The sequence below is a fragment of the Theropithecus gelada genome, chromosome 1, assembly GCF_003255815.1.
Source record: "Theropithecus gelada isolate Dixy chromosome 1, Tgel_1.0, whole genome shotgun sequence".
Classification (NCBI taxonomy): domain Eukaryota; kingdom Metazoa; phylum Chordata; class Mammalia; order Primates; family Cercopithecidae; genus Theropithecus; species Theropithecus gelada.
The window spans coordinates 122,404,579-122,427,229 of record NC_037668.1 but is presented as its reverse complement, the minus strand read 5'-3'; the positions used below and the strand labels follow the sequence as shown (position 1 = coordinate 122,427,229).

Sequence of the window (22,651 nt, the reverse complement as noted above, 5' to 3'; positions counted from 1 at the left end):
ATAAATAGTCTAATAATTTCTTACAGCTTTTTTGTTATATAGTACTATTTTAAAATGGATTTTTTGGTTTGTGACTATCGTGCCTTGTTTTTGTTTCTTTTTTCTTTTTTTTTGGCTTGGTTTTTAAATAGGCTGGAAAGGAAGATAAAAATGTAAGACCAATTTCAGATGAACTAGTCAAGTTCTCTTATTTATTTATTTATTTTATTTATTTTTTTGAGACAGAGTCTCGCTCTGTCGCCCAGGCTGGAGTGCAGTGGCATGATCTCTGCTCACTGCAAGCTCTGCCTCCTGGGTTCACACCGTTCTCCTGCCTCAGCCTCCCGAGTAGCTGGGACTACAGGCGCCCGCCACCACACCCAGCTAAGTTTTTGTATTTTTAGTAGAGACGGGGTTTCACCTTGTTAGCCAGGATGGTCTTAATCTCCTGATCTCGTGATCTGCCCCCCTCGGCCTCCCAAAGTGCTAGGATTTCTCGTGAGCCACCATGCCCGGCCAAGTTCTCTTATTTTTAAAAGATGCTTTCTAATTTAAGAGTGTATCACCTTTATATTATTAAAAAAATAATAACACTGACCTCATAAGTGATAGCTTCTGATGAATTGTTTTTACAGGACTATAGTCAGAAGTAGTATGTTAACTTTCTAAAACAAATTTTATTGAACAGTTAGGTTGAATAAAAAGTTTTTATTGAATTTTTTATTAAATGAGAAGTTTAATACCATTAAATAATATATTCTATTATGAGAGGTTCTGCATAAATTTACAAAGTCTTCATTGAAATCCTGTCTTGTGGGTTAACTCAGTTCTTTTCCCAGGGAGAATATACAGGAGGATGTGTAAATTTTTTTTTCAGACAAATTGCATTGTTACTTTTACCACTGATGCCTCTTATGTAACTTTACAGTGTGCCAGAAATTTTGTGAAATATTAGACACATTAAGCTGCTAGCCTCAGATGTGTACTGCTCTATATTACCCTAGAAATAAATCTTTTTAGAAGTGATTTCTAATGGATATCACTTAGAAGTTAATGTGAATGTTAATAGATCATTGTTTAGTGACTAGAAGGTATGAAATGAATCTTTGAGAAACGAAGTATGAAATACAAATAGCTCATTTACACCTGTGCCAGTTCTCAGTGCATTAGATTCCTCTTCTGCATTTGCCTAGAATGGTTTATATCATTTAACAATGTTTATAGTAGTAACTAGCGTATTCACTGGAAGTTAAAGCCTGGTAAATTGCAGATCGCAGAGTACTTGTCATTAAGCTTAGCTTCTTCAACCATGTGCCAATATATCATAGTGATTAGGAGCTCAAATTCTAGACCCAGGATACCTGAGGTGGAATCCTCATTCTGCCATTTGCTAGTCGTTTGTAGCCCTGGGCAAGTTATTTATCTTCTTCCTTTATGCTTGTTTCCGTGTCTATTAAAAGGAGATAATGGGGGTTTTGTGACGATTAAATGAGTTTATGTGTGTAAAACTCTTAGAATAAGCATTTTCAAATGTCAGTTGTTACTATTTTCATAATCCCCGGTAGCTGAATAAAGTAAGTTGCTGTTTCTCGGGCTTCACTTTCATCCTGTAACTTCAAAAGTCATCACAGCAAAAGGAGTTTCCTAGTGATAAGTTCTGAAACATTTTTTCTCCTGAGGTTAAGCTGAATTAACAAGATTGATTTTCAAATTATTGTCAGGTTTTTTTTTTAATGAAAGAAAACATCATGTTTTTTTCATTTATTTACTTAAGCATTTCCATGAAGTATTGGCAATACAAACACTGTGGTATTTTGTTAATGCATGAGAACAAAAATTGGAGCTGGCTAATCTGTCTTCACTTGATAAGTGGAATGAAGCAGAAAATAAATGACTCAGATGGGTGAAATAGTAAATTAAAATTCAGATTACTGTATTACAGAGTGAGTAGATAAGCAAACATTGGGATACAGAAGTTTTACTGTTCTAGACAACTAGTATTAAGACTTTAGTTGAATTTTATTATATTCACATCTATAATAACTTTGTAGTATAAATTAAATTTCATTACATTTACAATGTGAACACTATGGCATTTGAAAATTATCTTGTATTTAGTTATATGACTCAATTAAGTACTATAACTTGAGAGGTGTAGAAATTTTTAATAAAACATATCCTGAATGACTTTCTTTTTCAGATAATTCACCAATTTAGATATTACGCAGAAAATGAAATTGAAACTTAAATGTAATGTCTTTTCTTCCTTAGTCAAAATACTGTGGGATCTAGCTATAAATGTATTTGTTATTGAACATGATTGTATGTGAGGCAAACCTGTTTTCAAAGGTAGTTTGAATGGCTTACAGAATTACTAGTAGTAATTGCCATTTATGTATATTAAGACTATAAAGTAGCTTTATTTCTATTTATTTGATATTCACAACAACCTTGTAGGTAAAACAGGTATTATCAATTGTGTTTTTACTGAGGATGAATCTGAGATCAGAGAGGCTAAGAGTTTTGTATGTGTTCTTTTCAAGGAAGAAGCTGATCAAGGGTTGGAACCCAGGTTTCTCTATCTAAATCTATTGTTTTTTACTGCATCAAGCAGCCACTTTCTTCAGTTTTGGTAAAAATGGAATTTTCTTTAAACCATTTATGGCACAACTAGTTGAGGGCTTGCTGATTTATGAAGTTCCAACTGAAATATTATTAGGACATGCTCATGACCTCGTAGTTTACCCTTCTGCCCAAATATATAGGAAAGTTTATGAACCTTTGTGATTAGCATTTTCTTTATTTAGTCATCATGTTCATTTCTGTTTATTTGTGGGCTTCAGAAGGGTATTTAATTTCAGGAATTGGAATTCTTTATAGTGCAACTGAAGGAGCTTCTGAAACTTCTTACTAAAATAATTCTGATGCCATTTTTTAGTATGTTAGTTGGGGACAACTTCAAGATCTGTTTATTAGGGCTACCCTGTAGGAAAAAAAGGAATTGCAAGTTTGTAGATCATTTGTGCTGCCACCAATTATTAGAGTGTTTTGCAGTTGCAGTGATTTTTTTTCTTTTATTTTTCTTGAAATCCAGGGACAGATTGGATACAGTGATTTTTAAGAAAAACTATAGCAGGGACTCCCAGGACCTTTTTACGCTGTTAAAAAAAAATTACTGAAGATCCCAAAGAGTTTTTATGTGGGTTGTATCTATTAGAAATTAAAACTGAGAAAGTTGAAAAGCATTTAATAATTTTAGAAATATATGGATTTCTACATGTTTAATTTCCTTGATTCTGAGAAGACCACAGTATTACTTTGGTTTATGTAGGCATTTAGGCCATTGGTATTTTGTAGTTTTTGCCCAACACTAATTTTGAGTATTGATGGTTGTTGTTGGCACTCTGAAAATCAAGCTCTTTTGGCCTGAGATTTAATGTTTCCTAAGTATATTAATACCTGAAAATTTTATTGTAAAACATTAGAACACGGGATAGAAATAACTTTTTCTAAGACTAACATTTATTAGGTTTCAAAAAGAGGGCAGTGTAACTCTCTGTGATGAGAATCTCTCCACCTTGGTTTTGGTTAAGTCAGCAGAAGTACTAGCATACACCAGCTTTAGTTAGTTATATATGTGCCAAATAAGAGATTTGGCTGTACAAAACTGGGGAAAAAATAGCATATCAGGAAGGTTCCATAGGCTGGGCGCAGTGGCTCATGCCCGTAATCCCAGCACTTTGGGAGGCCAAGGCCGGTGGATCACCTGAGGTCAGGAGTTCGAGACCAGCCTGACCAACATAGTGAAACCTTGTCTCTACTAAATACAAAAAAAATCAGGCGGGTGTGGTGGCAGGCACCAGTAATCCCAGCTACTTGGGAGGCTGAGGCAGAATAATTGCTTGAACCTGGGAGGCGGAGGTTGCATTGAGCCAAGATTGCGTCGTGGCACTCTAGCCCAGGCAACAGAGCGAGACTTCAACTAAAAAAACAAAATAAAAGACAAAAAAAAAAAAAAGGAAGGTTTTATGATTTTTTTACACCTGTTCAAATTATATTATTTTCCCAGAAGTTTCCTTTATTTCATATCTACTAGATTTCATTTCAGAGCTAACCTATATCATTAACCTATTTCTACTGCTGCATAAAATATTACGTTGGTGCAAAAGTAATTGAGGTTTTGGCTATGTATACATATATATAATTTTTTTTAGTGACCAAATCCACGATTACTTACTTTTCCACCAACTAAAAATAGTTGCAAACATTTATGAAGGGCCTACTGTGTTCCAGCCACTGTTCTAAGTGCTTTGTGTGTTTTAATTCATTTAACCCAATAACCCTGTGAACTAGCTACCTTACCTTCTTTTTATAGGTGAGGAAACTGAGGCACAGAGGGGCTAAGTAACTCACCCAAGGTTTCTCAGCCATGGAGTTAGAATTCAGTCAGGCAGTCTGGTTTCAGAGACTATGCTTTTCAACCACTATACTGTATTGCCTCAACTAAGTAAACCTACCAAACTAACATTACCAGTTATAAAAAAGAGATAATAGTGATACTTATTAAATTAAGACAGTTATTTAAACTGCATATTCACATTTTCCCTAAGAATTACAAAAATTGTATATCAAGCTTTAAAATTATGTTTATGGGGAAAATTTCAACAACACATAAAATTCCTAAAATATTTTACCTACTTGTATTTCATTTTAAAAATAGATTTTATTTTTTAGAACAGTTTTAGATTACAGAAAAATTGAGATAATAATACAAAGTTCCCATATAGTCCATACACTGTATTAACATCTTACATCTCTTAGAGTTATAGAGCCAGTGTTTGATAACCAGTAATAATGATGCATTATTATTAACTAGTGTCTATATTCAGATTTCCATAGATTTCCTCTAATACTCTTTATTATCTTCCAGGATCCTATCATATTACATTTAATTGTTTCTCCTTAGGTCTTCCTTGGCTGTAAGCTTCTCAAACTTTCCTCATTTTTATTTTAAGGAATACTGATTAGGTGTTCTGTAGGATGGCCCTTGATTAGATTTTGCCTGACATTTTTCTCCTCATTAGACCGGGGTTATGGGATATTGGGAGGAAGATTACAGATGTAAAGTGTTGTTTTCATCACTTTATATCAAGGATATTTACCTTGAACATGATTTGTCACTGTTGATGTTGACCTTGGTCACCTGTCTTCAGTAGTGTTTGTCAAGTTTCTCCACTGTCAGGTTACTCTTTTTGTCCTCTTTTCCATACTACACTCTTTGGAAGAAGTTAGTCCACATAGGTCATATGTAAGAGAGTTATGTTTCACCTTCTTGAGAGCAAAGTATTTGCACACATTTTTTACAGTTCTTTTACACTAGAGATTTGTTTCTTTTCCCCTGTTTACTAATGTATTCAATCATTTATGTCAGTATGGACTCATGAACATTTGTTATGTACTTTAGGTTATAATCCAATATTAGTTTATTTGTTGCTCACATAGTTCCAGCTTTGGCTATTGGAAACTTTCAGTTGGTTCCTGTGCACTTTTGACATGCCCTCCTCACTGTAGGGTGTTTTTTGTTGTTTGTTTTAGTTTTTTTTTTTTTTAAAGTTCTTCCTTCCTTTCTGGCATTACAAGATGCTTGTTACTTATCTTGAACATTTCTACCCTGGTCCTAGAATCAGCTATTTCTCTAAGGAGACCTGGTTGCTTTCATTGGAGAATAGTATTAGAAACCAAGATCTGGGTGCTAGGTGTGCTTGTTGCTACTGTCATTTCTTTTAGGCCCTCTCAACTAACAAAGAAATATATATATTTTTTTTTACATATAGATATTTATATAGACATACATATTTTATATGTACATTTTCATGAATATATTTATACATGCATACATATGTGCACATACATTTGTATGTATATATGTACATATGTGTATATATGTTTAAATATATACACATAAATATTTCTATATGTAGTCATACAGAAATGTGTATAAAAGATATAAATATGTATAAAAATATATACTTATATAAATAATATAGATGACTTGATACAGAAATATGTGTATATACATACATGGGTCATAATGAGTATGACCCATCACAGTATTCAGTATTACATTGAATGAAATAATATCCTTTTGTTTTTAATAGTGCCTAGCACATAGTAAGTGCTTAATAGATATTAACTCTTATTAAAAACCAATGCTGTGTAAGTTTACAGAAAGGAAAATTATATAAAAGTACCGTACTTAAAGTAGTTGTCTTGTCAGACTTTTGAGGATTACTTCAGGGGTTAAAGGTAGGGTGATTATACTTTCTGATTTACTTGGGATGAAGATCATAGAATGTGATTGTTGTGCTAGCATGACTGTGAGTAGCATCCCCCTTTCCACTAGCAAAAGTATTTTGGTTTGAATGATAAATTATATAGTCATCTTATTTAAGGGGTAATAAAACTGCATCTCTCTGACCTAGAATGATGTAAATGAGTGGAGTAGGCTGGGAGAAAATGAATGGGCACTGAGAAGAAACTCATCTATCTAAGAGAGCAGCACTGCTCTGTTCCAGCTACTGTGGCCAAGGAGGAATGTGGCCCTGAGTGTAAAAGATTTTGATTTTTCAGAAGTAGGCAAAATCTAGAATTTGTGTAATGATCCCTCAATTTTTCATCATTGGCAACTAATTCAGTTTTTCTAAAAAGCACAAAAACTCATTAAAGGTCTGTACATTTTATCATAGGTAAATTATATCATAATTTTAAAAATGTGTAGGTTAGATGATGATCTTTATATGCCTGAGTTACTGGATATGTTAAATAAATATATGATAGTAAAAGTATAAGACAAGGAAAACTTACCTTATAAAGTTGTCTCAAGGGAAGTCTGGAGCATATATTAAAACTGAGAAAACTGAAAAATGTAGTACTTAAATTGACCATAACTGTGAGAGCCTTTGAAATCCTTAATGAATTAAAATGACTAAGGATTTTCTGAAGGCTTTTTAAATTGTATGTAATTGCAACAGTGAAGATAGAAATGAACGTATAGTAGGCAAAAATTGTGTAACCAAGGCTTCTACTTGAAATGTGCTTCAGGTGATGTTTTGTAGTTTAGATTTGTGGAACTTTGCTCTGGAAATAAATTATTTTTTTTTCTTTTTAAAGACTGTTTTAAAGAAGTTATTCATATACGTCTAGAGGAACTGCTCTGTGTTTTAAAGTCTATAATGAATAAACATCAGAACCTCAATTCTGTTGATCTTCAAAATGCTGCAGAAATGCTCACTGCAAAAGTGAAAGGTAAGGAAGATATAGTCAAAGTGGGTTGCTGTGGGCAAAAAGGAGCCAAGTGATATATTTTAGTTTATAATGAATATATAGCCAATTCCTCTCATTGCATTTGTATGATGTATGTCAATAAGGAGTTATATATACTTTGATATTGAAATATTCCCACTAAGTCACACCTAAAGCTTTCTTCTTTTTAAAAACTAACTTTATTTAGCAGCAAATACTTTAAAAAGACTAACTTAAACCGAACAATTGATGTTTAAAATTTGAGTTTTTTATGAATGAGTGCATGCTCTTTCGAGGTGATTAGTGTACGAGAAGTCTTTGTTATGTGAGGACAATTGGTGTTGGAGAGTGGTAATCTCTAGTGACTACTTAAAAGAGGGAATCAAATGCAGAAAAAGAAGGCTTAATTGGGACCTTATTTTAAAATGTGAAAATGAAATTAAAATTATAAAATAAGTTTATCATATATATGTATGGGTGTGTGTGTATCTATAGCATATAGATGCTAAAACTTAGCATGAAGAGTTGGACCATTATCCTCTGATGAAATGACTTGCCACTCAAAATTGTGAAAATTATTCTGGGTTGCGGTATATAAAAGAAAGATTGAGAACGAAGTGAGTATTTGAGAAGAAATGAGACAGGAGGCAGGGAAATTAATTAGGAGATTGTTAGGAATAATGGGCTAGATGAGGGTTGAAGCTGAGGGCTTAAGCTGGGTGTGGTAGTGGTCAAATGCGATTTGTTATATAAGAGGGAATGAATGTCAGTTTGACAGAACGACACAGGTTGAATGTTAGTGGTTATGGAGAAGTTCGGTGTTGAAGATGTGGACTTGGGAATTGTTGATGTATAGGTAGTGGAAAAGGATGACATCAAATGAGTATGCAGAGTAAGTAGAGAACTGATGTGAGATCCCAGGGAGAGAGAGAAGATATAGAGGAATTGGAGAAACACCTAACAGGTAGGGAGTTGGACCTACAAGGAGGTGACATGGAATTTTAAAAGTGCAGGGTTTTAAGAAGTTATTATCAGTGTTAAATGCCACCGATAAGGTAAATGGATTCAAAGTAATAAAACTACAAAAAGTGACCTTTAGGTAGCAGTGATGTAGCAGTCAGAGACAGACAAGGTAACAGCAATCCTGTGACCAATTCTGTGATAGAGGTATGCCTAGGCACCATGGGAGCACAGAGTGAGGAACTCACTCTAGGCTGAATGAGGAAAGGAAACTCTCCTTTTGGGGAAAGGGATTGCCTGTCCTGAGTCAAAGGTCAAGTAGGCATTAACTGGACTGGGCTGAGTGGGAATGGGGCTGCAATACAAGAACTCTGGGTGAGAAGAACACGATGAGATTGGTGAACAGGATCATATTCGGAGAGGCTAAAGGGCATGCGTCAACGGATGAAGCAGGGGAAAAAAAAAAAACCTTGTCTACAAAAATGTAGTTCACATACTTAAGGAAACCACCCCACCCAGCACTTTTTGACATAGATTTATCATGTTTGTGTGGTTTCCTTATTTCTGTATTTCAAACACTGAAAAAAATGTAGATGATTTTAAATGGGAAACATGAATAGCTTCTTCTGTCCTGACTTTCAAAAATGTGCTTAGTAACCAAATTTGTTTCTAAATAGATTGTTTACAAGTACCATTTAACTTTACTTAGATAGGGAAATTTGCGTCTATAGATAGTAAAATTTCCATGCTTGGAAATAGCAACCTAGTTCAATTGTTGTCAGTAGCTATTGTGTGCGGTCAGGATGTCCTGGGGAAGGAGTGCGCCTGTGTCTAGTTGGTGTCCACATTCCAGAAACAAACTTGAAGAGAGTGCTGTCTCAGATACCTTGAAGATCTTTTTGTCTTTGAGGAAAAGTAATTTTCTGAATATTATTTTCCACTATTATTATCTTTACACTTGGGATTATTGTTACTCTTTTACTTCTGTGCTGGATGACATTTAAAAGGGGAAGATTATTTTGTTGTTGGGAAACTTCCTCTGTTTCAGTAGGACTCCATGAGACTAGAACACTTTAAATAATTGTGTTTTCTTTGTGTTAAATTTGTATGGTTTATAATAAAACTTCTTTCCCTGCCCCAACTCTTATTTTGAGGCCATTTAAAAATATCATTGATACTCCAATTGAAAAATATTCAGCGACTTGAATAATTGAGGTCAAATCAACTTAATTAATTATTTCATTTAATGGCAATTTAGTTTTCAAAACCTGGAAAGGCAGAGAGTAGGTAGAAACCATTTTGAGTATCTGTTCAGTGCCAGCCAGTCTAAGTGCTTTAAAACCTATAAATGTACAGTAGTAGCTATTTCAGAAAGGAAAAGTTTTTGGGACAGAAAGCTGTCTGGAATATGGGGATCCTTTATATTAGTTAAGATTTGAGTCTTTTTGTTTAAGAGGTGGCATCTCACTCTGTTGCCCAGGCTGTAGTGCAGTAGCATGTTCATAGCTCACTGTAACCTTAAACTCCTGAACGCAAGCAATCCTCTCACCTCAGCATCTCAGTTAGCTGGGACTACAGATGTGAGCTGTCACTCTCCTAGCTGATTTTTAAATTTCTAAAATTTTTCACAGGGACAGGGTCTTGCTATGTTGCCCAGGCTGATCCTGAACTCCTGGCCTCAAGCAATCCTCCCACCTTGGCCTCTAAAATTCTGGGATTACAGGCATGAGCCCCCACACGGGGTTCATCATTGAGTGTTTTTTTTGAGACAGTGTCTCACTCTGTTACACAGGCTGGAGTGCAGTGTCATGATCTCAGCTCACTGCAGCCTCTGCCTCCTGGGTTCAAGCAATTCTCCTGCCTCCGCCTCCCGAGTAGCTAGGATTACAGATATGTGCCATCACACCCGGCTAATTTTTGTATTTTTAGTAGAGATGAGGTTTTACCATGTTGGCCAGGCAAGTCTCAAACTGTTGACCTAAGGTGATCTGCCTGCCCTGGCCATCGAAAGTGCTGGGATTATAGGCATGAGCCACCTCGCCTGGCCCCATCATTTAATTTTAACTCTGTGTATATTTAAAAAACAGCAGTGACTTAGGTATATGATTAACTTTAAGACCTTAAGTATGAAATGCATTTTTTCAAATCTACCAAACAATAGAAAAAAATACAGAATAACTTTAGAATCAGGGATGTGGAATCGTATTTGTATTACCACAGGTTTGAATGCATGAAGTGTGTCTGCTTCCTCTGTATAAGTGAGAAAAAGGAATCTTTACCCATATTTTTTATTTTAAATGTGGAGTTTACCTTCTAATAACTTTTAAAAGAAAAATCTTTAGTTTTTTTCCCATTCATTCTAGTAGTGATTTGCATTTCCTGTGTGTCCTCCTGTTTCCAAACAGGAAATTAAGTCTGACAAAATATTTGCAATATGGTAAGAGAGATACAGCCTGTTTTTAAAGGAGATAAAGGTATCTTCAGAACTCAGTAATTTATTATGTACTATTTGTTTTCATTATTTTCAGTTATTTTGGTCAATCTTATTTCTAATATAAATGAAAGTAACCCTTAATTTAGGTTTTTTATGTTCTGCATTTTACCCTATATTTAAAAATTGGTAAACAAAAAAGAAAAATAAGTCTTAATTATGCCTTCAAGATTGTAGAAGCCTTATACTTCTGTTTTGAAAACTTGATTTTATTAATAGGCAGTTCACACGGAATGCAAATGGTATAAAAGGGTATTGAATGATGAAGTTTTTTTGTTGCCTTTGACCGTTAGTCACTCATTCCTTTACCTAGATAAGTGACAACCTTTATTGGTCTCTTGTGTGTTTTTTCAGAGATATACATATACAAGCACATACACGGATGTGTTGTCTTTTTTAACCTCCTTTTTACACAGATGGTAGCGTTCTGCTCCTTGTTCATTGTCCTGGTTACCTGCACGGAAAGGGTTTCCTCATTCTTTTGTTACTATTTGTTTTTTCAAAGCTGTATGGTAATCCCTTATATTGATGTACTATAATTTATTTAACCAGTTAACTACTGATGGATGTTTGGATCATTTCCAGTTTTTTTTCTTTTTTTTTTTTTTTTTTTTTTGAGGCGGAGTCTCGCTCTGTCGCCCAGGCTGGAGTGCAGTGGCCGGATCTCAGCTCACTGCAAGCTCCACCTCCTGGGTTTACGCCATTCTCCTGCCTCAGCCTCCCGAGTAGCTGGGACTACAGGCGCCCGCCACCTCGCCCGGCTAGTTTTTTGTATTTTTAGTAGAGACGGGGTTTCACCGTGTTAGCCAGGATGGTCTTGATCTCCTGACCTCGTGATCCACCCGTCTCGGCCTCCCAAAGTGCTGGGATTACAGGCTTGAGCCACCGCGCCCGGCCCCAGTTTTTTTTCTATTACAAACAATGCTTCAATAGTCATGCAAATTCCTAGATGAATAATTGCTGAATCAGCAAGCATGTGTGTTTATATTTTTTGATATTACCAGATACCCTCAGTATAGGTTCTGCCCTTCTGATAGCAGTGCTGAAGAGGCTGATTTCCTGTACCTTTGCCAACAGACGTGGTTACAAAGCTCTGTTATCCAGTGTGATAGTGAAAAGTGGTATCAGTCTAGGTTTGATTTGCATTTCCCTCATTTTGAGTGCAATTGAATATCTTTTCATTTGTTTCAATACCATGTTTACATCCTTTTATGTTAATTGACCTTTTATCTGTTTTTCTTTTGCTGGTAGGTCTTCTTTTATTATTGATTTATAGAAACTCTGTGTAAGTAAAATTAGCCTTTAGTCTTTGATTAATGTTGAAAATTTTTTTTACTTGATTTTTCTCTTTTATTTTTGCATTAACATTTTTCAGTGTTTTTTATGGTTTCTGGGTTTTAAGTATCAGGAAAGACTTCTCTGCTCTGAGATTATAATAGAATTCTTGAATGTTTTTTCTTCTGATGTTTCATGGTTTCATTTGTTGAAGTTAAGTCTTCAGAAACATTGTAAAGTATCTAAGCGTCTGGTAAGTTTTAGCAGGTAATTCATCTTTTCGCCACTAATTTGAGGTGTCATCTTTATCATAAATACACTACATTCTCACATATATCTGTTTCTGGACCTTATTCTGTTTCATTGATTTGTTCAGTTGTATGCCCAGACCATTCTGTTTTTATTGTAGTTTTTGTGACATTTTAATATATGGTAGGGATAACTTGTTTAGAATTTTATTTTTTCCATGAAGATTTTTGAATTGGCTGTTTGGTTCCAAAAAATACCTACTTTTTTTAAATTTATAGATTAAATTAAGGAAAATATACATACTTAGTATTTCTATCCAAGAATATAATATGTACTTTATTTCTTCAAGTTGTCTTTTGTGTTCCTCGGAAGCAACTTAAAGTTTTCATTAGGTAGGTCTTGTAGCTTTTTTGTTTTTTTCCCTGTGTATTTTATTCTTTTTTTCCCCCCCTTTTCATGCTTTTCTTCCATTGTATCTTTTAATTGATGGTTTTTGAACTGTGGGCTCTAACTCATGACATCAAGTTAGTGGATTGTGACCAGCATTTTTTAAAAATGAAAGAGAATAGAAAAGAAAAATCAGAAGCAACACTTATTATATAAAACTTAAGTATGTGTCAGAAATGTTATAGGTGTTATATAACTGATTATTATTATTATATGTGTATAGAATACTCAGTCATGATGCAATATGTATTTTTTCCCAAGGTTGTGGTAAAAAAACATTTGAAAGTTGCTGCTCTGATAGGTTGGATGAATGAAAGCTATTCATGTGATTTCTTGAAGAGATACTAAATGTGTCTTAGGGCTTTGTATTGTGATTTAATAGGGAACTCAAGGGAGGCAATTATTTAAACCTTAAGCAACATTTTAATGAGCTTTTGAAGAACTATTAATAGAGGGGATGGAGTGGAGACAGAGACACCAGTCAGGTTGCTAAATAGTTCAGACTAGAGGTAAAACATGGGCTTTTAAATTAAATCAGTGGCAAATGGGGATGGAAAGGAGGAAAAAATATTTTAGAGGCATTTTTGAAAGTGAAGCTAATAAGCTAAGGATTGTATGGAAAATAGCAGGTGGAAAGTAGGAGAAGAAATATATCAGCCTATTAGAAATGCAAATTGAGCTCGGAGGTTAAAACTAGACAGGTAGTTTAGGAATTTGTTCCCTCAAAGGTATGGAAGTGGATGAGATTCTGTAGGGATAGTGTATATAAAGAAAGAACTATAGAGGCTAAGTAGAGAAAGCTCTATGGAGTACAGATTGTCTACAGATGGATATTGAACAGAGGAAGAGAGCTTGTGTTTACTGAATCCAAGCACTGTACTCTGGGTGCTTCACACTTGTTTTCTCAGTCATTCCTCTCAATAATATGCTGTTTTGCTTATGAGGAAATTGAAGTTAGGTAATGTATCCAGACTAACACATAAAGTAGTAGAAACCAGATTTAAACTCAGGGCTGAAACTCCAAAGCCTTATATTACTTTTATATCACCTCTCATTTTGCAGATATGGAAACTGAGGCATAGAGAGAAGTTTGTCCAAGTTTTGCATATATATTAAGTGGTAGTGTTGTTGAAACTTGCAAAAAGGTTTAGTAGCTTGAAGACTTACAAGAAAAAAGACCTCTAATTTTGACTGATAGGAGGTTATTGTTGACAGTGTTTTATGTTATTATATGATAATAATAGCTAACATTTTTGAACATCTTCTATGTAACAGTCTCTGTTCTAAGTTCATTTAATCTTCACAACAGTTCTTGAAGTATGTAATTATCCCCATTTTATAAATTAGGAAACTGAGTTACAGAGGGGTGAAGTTATGTAACATTGTAAGAGAGAGAGTTAGGATTTAACTTAGGCAGACTGACTTCAGAACCCATCCTCTTTACCAGGGGCTGGCAAACAGGCTGGTGGGCCAAATCTGGCCAGCTGCCTGTTTTTGTAAATAAAGCTTTATTGGAACACAGTTAGTCTTATTCATTTATGTATCATCTATGGCCCCTTTCAACAGAATTGAGTAGTTGCAACAGACTGTATGGCCTGAAAAATGTAAAATATTTACTACCTGGTCCTTTATAGAAAAAGTTTTCCAGTCTCTGATAACCATTAAAGTGGGTGTAAAGCCAAATCTTGAATGTAATGTTAACTTGGGAAGAAAGGCAATACAGGCCATGGCATGGCCTATTTATAGGAGTTCAGTAGTGAAGAAACGGTAAATGGATTGAATGGTAACTTTAAGGAGAAATATGGCAAAATGAACATTTTTTTCACATAGGAAAGATTTGAGTATGTTAGTAGCATAAGAAAAAATGTCAGTTGAATAGGAGATAATGAAGCTGTGAGGGAGGAGTAAAGTTGGTATAGGGTTTTGGGGAATGTAGGAAAGAGTAGGAATATTTATTATTGGAAAGGAGCCAAAGACTTTTCTTTGAAACACTGAGCAGGAGCAAAAAAGATAATTATATTAGATATTAGAAATATAGGGTTGTTTTGAAGTCAGACAAAGGCATTAGGAATAGGAATTTTCATTAGGTGGCTATAACTTCACTCAAGTAGGGATGAAGATAAGATGGCTCAAATGTTGAATTGATTCAATAATTATTCTTTTCACTACTCAACGGTTGTTACAATTATTATTTTTTAATCTCCCCGTCATGTTTGGTGTGATAAAAAAATATAAGAAAGTAAGAATAATTATACAATTTTGGATAGTGTTATAAACTATTTTTTTAGCAGGTTAAAGTTAGGGAATACAAGTAGGATTTACATTGTTGATGGTATTATGTCATAAAGTACTATTTAAAGTCTACTTTACAATGTATTTTTATAAACAGCTTTATTGAGGTATGATTGTATAATAAACAATGGTACCATTTGAAAATTCTGACATATGCATCATACTCCTGTGAAATTGTTATCATTCTACCTGTATCTCCTGGTCCCCCCTTTCACGAATTTTGATATGTTGTTTTTTCATTTTTATTCTGCAAAATCCCTTTTTTTAATTTTTTGAGATGGAATCTTGCCCTGTCACCCAGGCTGATGTGCAGTGGTATGATTTCGGCCCACTGCAGTTTCCTGCCTCAGCCTCCTGAGTAGCTGGGATTGATTACAGGAGTGCGTCACCACCCCCAGCTAATTTTGTACTTTTAATAGAGATGGGATTTCGCCATATTGGCCAGGCTGGTCTCGAACTCCTGACCTCAGGTGATCCTCCTGCCTCGGCCTCCCAGAGTGCTGGATCAGAATACTTTTTAATTTCCTTTTTTCTTCTTTGACACCTGGGTTATTTAAAAGCGTGTTATTTAGTTTCTAAATATTTGGAGATTTTCCGGAGATCCTTCTGTTGCTTCTGATTTAATTTCATGTTATCACAAAAAATATTTTGCCTCATTTGAATCCTTTTAAACTCATCAAGACTTGTTTTATGGCCTGTAATATAGTCTATCTTGGTATTTCAGTGTGCATTTGAAAAGAACATGTTAGGTAGGGTGTCATATAAATGTCTTGTCAAGGTGGTAGATAGTGTTGTTCTAATCATCCCTATGCTTACTTATTTTCCATCTACGTGTTCTGTCAGTTATTGCGAAGGGTTATTGAAATCACCAGTTATAACTGTGAATTTATGTGTTTTTCGTTGTGTTTTTTAAAGTATTTTCAAACTCTGTTTATTAGGTACATAAATATATGGAGTTATGTCCTTTTTTTTTTTTTTTGGAGACAGAGCCTTGCTCTGTTGCCCAGGCTGGAGCACAGTGATGTGATTTCAGCTCACTGCAACCTCTGCCTCCTGGGTTCAAGCGATTCTAATGCCTCAGCCTCCCCAGTAGCTGGGATTACAGGCATGCGCCACCATTGCCTGGCTAATTTTTTGTATTTTTAGTAGAGATGGGGTTTAGCCTTGTTGCCCAGGCTGGTCTTGAACTTTTGAGCTCAGACAGTCTGCCCACCTCTGCCTCCCAAAGTGCTGGGATTACAGGCATGAGCCACCGCGCCTGGCTGTTATGTCCTTTTGATGAATCGACTCTTTCATAATTGTAAGTGACTCTTTTTATCCCTGGTAATGCCCTTTGTATAGAAATCTTTTTTTTTTTTTAAATAAGAAACAGTTTTGGTCTGTCAGCTAGGCTGGAGTGCAGTGGTGCAATTATAACTAATGTCAGTCTTGAACTCTCGGCTGCAAGTGATCCTCGTGCCGTGGCCTCCCAAAGTCCTGGGATTATAGGCATGAGCCACTGTACCTAGCCTATTTCTTATGTTTTATCTGAGTGTGTTTTAGTTGTTTCAGGTAGAAGTATAATCTGTTTCTCTATCTTGGTCAGAGTGAAGTCAGAATATTTTTTAAATGCCCATTATTTAAGAACCATATTTGCAATGGTAACTTTTTCTTTTTGTTTGTATCAGTGATATTTCGAAGAATCTGATGAAGGTTATGGATCTTAGCCTCCCACCTGCCAATTTACAGAGGCTTATTATGCTTATAAAATTTTAGTTGCAATTTCGTGGAATTTATAGGCTTGAAGTTTAATTCACTCCTACCTAGGAATTCTTGCTTTCCAACTCTCATTGCGTATTAGAATTACATGAGAGAGCTTGCGACAAAATATATTCTTCACCACATACCTGTGAAATCTGAATCTTTCATTAGTGGGACCCAGACTTTGTTTTTATTAACAAAACTCCCCAGGGAATTCTAATGTGCAGCCAAGATTAAAAACGACTCTGTTTTAAAGCAGAGGATGACTACTACTTCAAAAGATTTCTCTTCCTTCCTTTTATTGGCAAGAATACTAGGGAGGAGCTATATAGGGAACCAGTTACTCTTTATACCCAGTCAAAGTAGCACCGATTACTTTTTAAAAATTGCCAATTCCACCTTCAGACTTTGTCTTGGTAAACTGTGTTTGCGCTTTTAACAAGAGTGCATACAGAAGTTAAAATAAGAAATCTTTTTCGGTTGTGTTTCATAATTTGCTTTAACAAAATGCAAAATATTAGGATATCGCTATTGTAAACAAAAGGCAGCTGTATGTCAACATGGACCTCAGAGCCCAAGAGCTTGTTATAAGAAATAAGGCTGTAAGTAAATAGGAATTTTAATTTTCTAAATCACTGGGTTTTTTTTTTTTTTAATGTGATATGCTTTGTTACAGGTTTTATGTTGTATCAAGTATATGTATGTGTATATATATATATGACTTTATTGGTAATTCATTCTAAAAAATGTACCTCATATTGCCTTCAGTGAGCTACAATGTGTTTGGCTGATTTTAAAATGCCAGAAAGCAGTAAGGAAGAGAAAATAGCACAGAACACTCTTAATAATTGAGAGGTGTGGTATAACATGGACTCTGTGACTCCAGCACTGATTGATTTCACATGGCGTCAGTTTTTAGATGTGTCAAATTATGTAATCTATGGAGTAGTTAGTTTGGAATGCTGCTTTTATGCAAGCTGATTCTTTTATATGAATTTCATAATGAAGAATTTGAACATCATGTCCATTTTGTATGTTAGGCTTTTCAATTTCTGAATCTTCTAATGCTCTTGAACTAATGATGAAGTTTTAAAGGATTAAATAATTCTGTATAAATCTAGTTTAAAGCATGTTTTTCCTTATTGTAACCAACTTTTCCTTACAGCTGTGAACTTCACAGAAGTTAATGAAGAAAACAAAAACGATGTCTTCCAGGAAGTGTTTTCTTCTATTGAAACTTTGGCATTTACCTTTGGAAATACGTAAGTAGAGGACTGTCATTTAAAGCAGCTGGGCCTAGGTGTCTTAGTGAGAGTGTGTTGCATTATCCAGTAAGATACATGGGAAATGAAGTATTAAATGGTATTAAATATCACAACTTTGGAAAAACTACCTTCTGTATGGCCTTATTACTATATTTGAAGGTTTTTTTTTTTTTTTTTTTGAGACAGAGTCTCGCTCTGTCGCCCAGGCTGAAGTGCAGTGGCGCGATCTCTGCTCACTGCAAGCTCCGCCTCCCGGGTTCACGCCATTCTCCTGCCTCCGCCTCCTGAGGAGCTGGGACTACAGGCGCCCACCACCGCGCCCGGCTAATTTTTTGTATTTTTAGTAGAGGCGGGGTTTCACCGTGGTCTCGATCTCCTGACCTTGTGATCCGCCCGCCTCGGCCTCCCCAAAGTGCTGGGATTACAGGCGTGAGCCACCGCGCCCGGCATTTGAAGGTATTTTTATAGCTATTTAGAAGCAACATCCATTTGCAAGTGACTGTGGTTTATGTGAACAGATTCCTAGGGGTTTATTTCTAAGGTTCTTATTTTTAAAAAATTATTTTAGATAACACGTTGAATGTAAACCGTGTCACAAAGAAGTGTAATGACTTGTCTTTCTTTTTTTAACCTCCCTGGATAGCCTTACAAACTTCCTTATGGGAGATGTAGGCAATGATTCATTATTGCGACTGCCTGTTTCTCGAGAAACTAAGGTAAGCTAAGTTTGTGTGAAAGCAAAGTCTTTTAATGTTTTTAACCTGATATTTCAACTATTGCCTAATCTTAGGCCGGGGGTAGTGGCTCATACCTGTAATCCCAGCACTTTGGGAGGCCGAGGTGGGTGGATCATCTGAGGTCAGCAGTTTGAGACCAGCCTGGCCAACATAGTGAAGCCCCGTCTTTACTAATAATACAAAAAATAGCCAGGCGTGGTAGAGGGCACCTGTAATCCCAGTTACTCGGGAGGCTGAGGCAGGAGAATTGCTTGAACCCAGGAGGCAGAGGTTGCAGTGAGCTGAGATCACACCACTGCAGTCCAGCCTAGGTGACAGAGTGAGACTCTGTCTCCAAAAAAAAAAAAGAAAAATTGCTATGAAATAACAGAATATGAGGAATGTATGGATAATATTTCTTTAAAGGTTTATGGTAGTAATATTTTTAATTGACTAAACTTTTCTGCTGAATGCAAGCAAAATATGTAAAAAAAAAACTGCATCAGGGACCTGTGTTGATCATTTTCTGTTAAGGAAGATCAAATCCAAAAAGAATTTCAACAGATATTTGGGACCGGGTATAGTGACTCATGCCTATAGTCCCAGCACATTAAGAGGCCAAGGTGGGAGGATCATTTGAAGCTAGGAGTTCAAGACCATCCTGGTTAACATGATTGAGACCCTGTTCCTACAAAAAATTAGCCAGGTGTGGTGGCACACACTTATAGTCTCAGCACTTTAAGAGGTCATGGTGGGAGGATCACTTGAGGCCAGGAGTTCAGGACAGGCCTGGTTAACATGATTGAGGCCCTGTCCCTACAAAAAATTAGCCAGATGTGGTGGCACAAGTCTGTAGTCCCAGCTACTTGAAAGGGAAGCTGTGGGGGGGTTCACTTGAACCCAGGAGTTCAAGGCTGCAGTGAGCTGTGATTGTGTCATTGCTCTTTAGCCAGTGAGACTCTGTCTCTAAAAAAACACAAAAAAACAAAAACAAAAATCCCAAATATATGGAAATTTGCCAAGGACTTATATTATTATAAAAACTTCACGTCCTTCCTAAAATTATATAAAATAAAAATTACTATCTAAGGCGTTTGTTATATGTATTACAATATTGCCAAAAATTATGACTGATTCTGAAGCCATCCATTGACAAATGAAGGCGAATGATGAAAAGTTTTAAGATGTTTAAATATTTTGCTATTATTCATGATTATTCCTAAAGTTTATCTTTTCAAACTATTGCTACTACCTCAGAAGATAACACAGTTTATCTGTGTGGCAAGACACTGAACAATTTAAATTTTAGGTGTGAATCGTATTTCCTGTTTCTGTACCTTTATTGTGCATACATATGATACTAATTCTTAACAGGAAAAAATACTTTTTTCTTTTTTTTTCTTTTGTACTCTTTTTTGAAGGTTTTAATTTGTTTTAGAGATTGGAATAAAAAAGCTATGATAATATATAATCCTAATAATAAAATTACTTTGACCAACAGTTTTGAAAAATATCCTTTAAAAATAATAGCTGCAGCCTGGGCGTGGTGGCTCATACCTGTAATCTCAGTACTTTGGGAGGGTGAAGTGGGTGGATCACCTGAGGCCAGGAGTTTGAGACCAGCCTGGCCAACGTGGCGAAACCCAGTCTCTACTAAAAATCCAAATATTAGCCAGGAAGGGTGACATGGCACTTGTAGTCCCAGCTACTTGGGAGGCTGAGGCACGAGAATCTCTTGAACCCGGAAGGCAGAGGTTGCAGTGCGCCAAGATCATGGGCGCTGCACTCCAGCCTGAGTGACAGAGTGAGACTCTGTCTCAAAAATAAATAAATAAATAAATAAATAAATAAATAAATAATAGTTGCAGGCTCGCTCTCTCTATATATTTGCCTCATTTGAATATATATATATATATATATAGCAACTGTGTATTACATATATATAATATTATATATATATATATTTTTTGAGAATGAGTGAGAACTCTTTCACCTGGGCTGGAGTGCAGTGGTGCGATCTCGGCTCACTGCAACCTCCACCTTCTGGATTCAAGCAATTCTTGTGCCACAGCCTCCCAAGTAGCTAGGACCACAGACATGCGCTACCACACCTGGCTGATTTTTGTATTTTAGTAGAGGTGGATTTCTCCATGTTGGCCAGGCTGGCCTTGAGCTCCTGACTTCAGGTGATCCATCCACCTCAGTCTCCCAAAGTGCTGGGATTACAGGTATGAGCCACCACACCTGGCCTGTTGCAATATATTTAATAGTGGTCACTATGTACCATGCTCTGCGCTAGGCCTACATCATCTTAATTCTTAAAACAGTCTTTTGAAAGTAGTGTTCTTACCCCTCTTTTACAGAAGACCAAACAAAGTTAGGTGAATTTAAAATATGTAGCCCAGTGTCATACAGGTAATAATGGAGCTGGACTTCAGACCCAGGTCTCCTTGATCATTTTTGCATTGAATCCCTGTATACCCTGTACTACCCAGCTTAAATCGATTAAATTTGTTTAAGATCTCAAAGTTTTGGTAAATGATGTTTTCCAGCACAGTGCAATAAAGTAGCACCAGCCACATGTAGTTCTTTAAATTTAATTATAATAGTTAAATAAAATTAAAAATTCACTTCCTAGTCGTGCTAGCCACTTATTAAATGTTCAAGTAGCTACCTGGAGCTATTAGCTACTTTATTGGACAGTACAGATATAAAACATTTCCATCATCATAGAAATAGTTTGTACTAAACTATCTAACAGACTTTCGGAGACATGCTTATCATATAGTAAAATGATAAAAGATGACTGGAAGAGACAGATCTGTGTCTTCTGTTTAGATAGCAATCTGTTTGCATTGCTTCTCTAACTTCTTGACTAATATTTTTATTATCTGCAAAATTTAAAGTTTTGAATGGATTCATTAATGTTAACTAATGCTGTTAGTAACAACAGTGAGGTTGTTCATTCTTGGATCTTGGGAACTGCTGTTGTAAAAAGCTGTGAAATTCTTATGAAGTGTTCTGGCGCTTGAGCAGACTTCTCAGGCCCTTTAAGTTTTAAATACTTGAAATTCTTTAGCAGGAATTATGTCAGAGTAACAAATTGGGGCAAAAAATTTCTGAAGCAAAGATTTGTGTTCCTCTCTAATTTTAAATTTATCTTTTTCCATGTTATAAGTCGTTTGAAAATGTTTCTGTGGAATCAGTGGACTCATCCAGTGAAAAAGGTATTTATAACTTTTCACAAACTTCTTGTAGTTACTTTCTATAGATGTCCTGGATTAATCTCCTCTTGCCTAGTAACCTAGTGTATTCATTTTTAATGCAAAATGATATATGAAGTTTTACATATAAAGCTTAAGGGAAATAGCCTGCTAGAGTAGATATATAATATGAGATATAGACTGATCAAGAATTATGTAAAGCTTTTAACTTGATGAATAATAGAAATATATTTTAAGACAAAAATACATTACAGTTTGAAACCATTTTAAGTTTAAACTCTGGCCTTTTAAATTGTAAATTTGTCACTTGTATTTTTTAAAAAAAACAGTTTTTATTGACTAACATCTTAGGATCTGAGTGCTTCTTTGTTTAGAGTTATGATGTGATCACATTTAACATATACTTACCTTGATATTTTTGTTTTCAGGAAATTTTTCCCCTTTAGAACTAGACAATGTGCTGTTAAAGAACACTGACTCTATAGAGTTGGCTTTGTCATATGCTAAAACTTGGTCAAAATATACTAAGAACATAGTTTCATGGGTTGAAAAAAAGCTTAACTTGGGTGAGTTGCCTTTTAAAGCATCTGATTTAGAGTGTAATAATTAAATTGTTTCTAACTCATTTTTTACAGATTATGAGTAATAGAATTCCAAATTAGTACCTGTTTCATTGTAGTGAATAAAACCATTATCCAGAAAAGACTCTTC

The 22,651-nt window shown here is 35.4% G+C and overlaps 1 protein-coding gene across 5 annotated transcripts in view; it reads left to right on the top strand.

Annotated features, from left to right (window-relative positions):
* The window catches only part of ARHGAP29 (Rho GTPase activating protein 29), a 94,664-nt gene that overhangs the window by 20,099 nt on the left and 51,914 nt on the right, over window positions 1–22,651 (top strand). For all 5 annotated transcript variants that reach the window (XM_025355298.1, XM_025355275.1, XM_025355291.1 and 2 more), the window contains 5 exons: window positions 7,150–7,284; window positions 17,901–17,997; window positions 18,644–18,716; window positions 21,895–21,943; window positions 22,369–22,506. In XM_025355298.1, coding sequence (XP_025211083.1) covers window positions 7,150–7,284; window positions 17,901–17,997; window positions 18,644–18,716; window positions 21,895–21,943; window positions 22,369–22,506 — 492 coding nt within the window. The remainder of the gene's footprint in view (window positions 1–7,149; window positions 7,285–17,900; window positions 17,998–18,643; window positions 18,717–21,894; window positions 21,944–22,368; window positions 22,507–22,651) is intronic.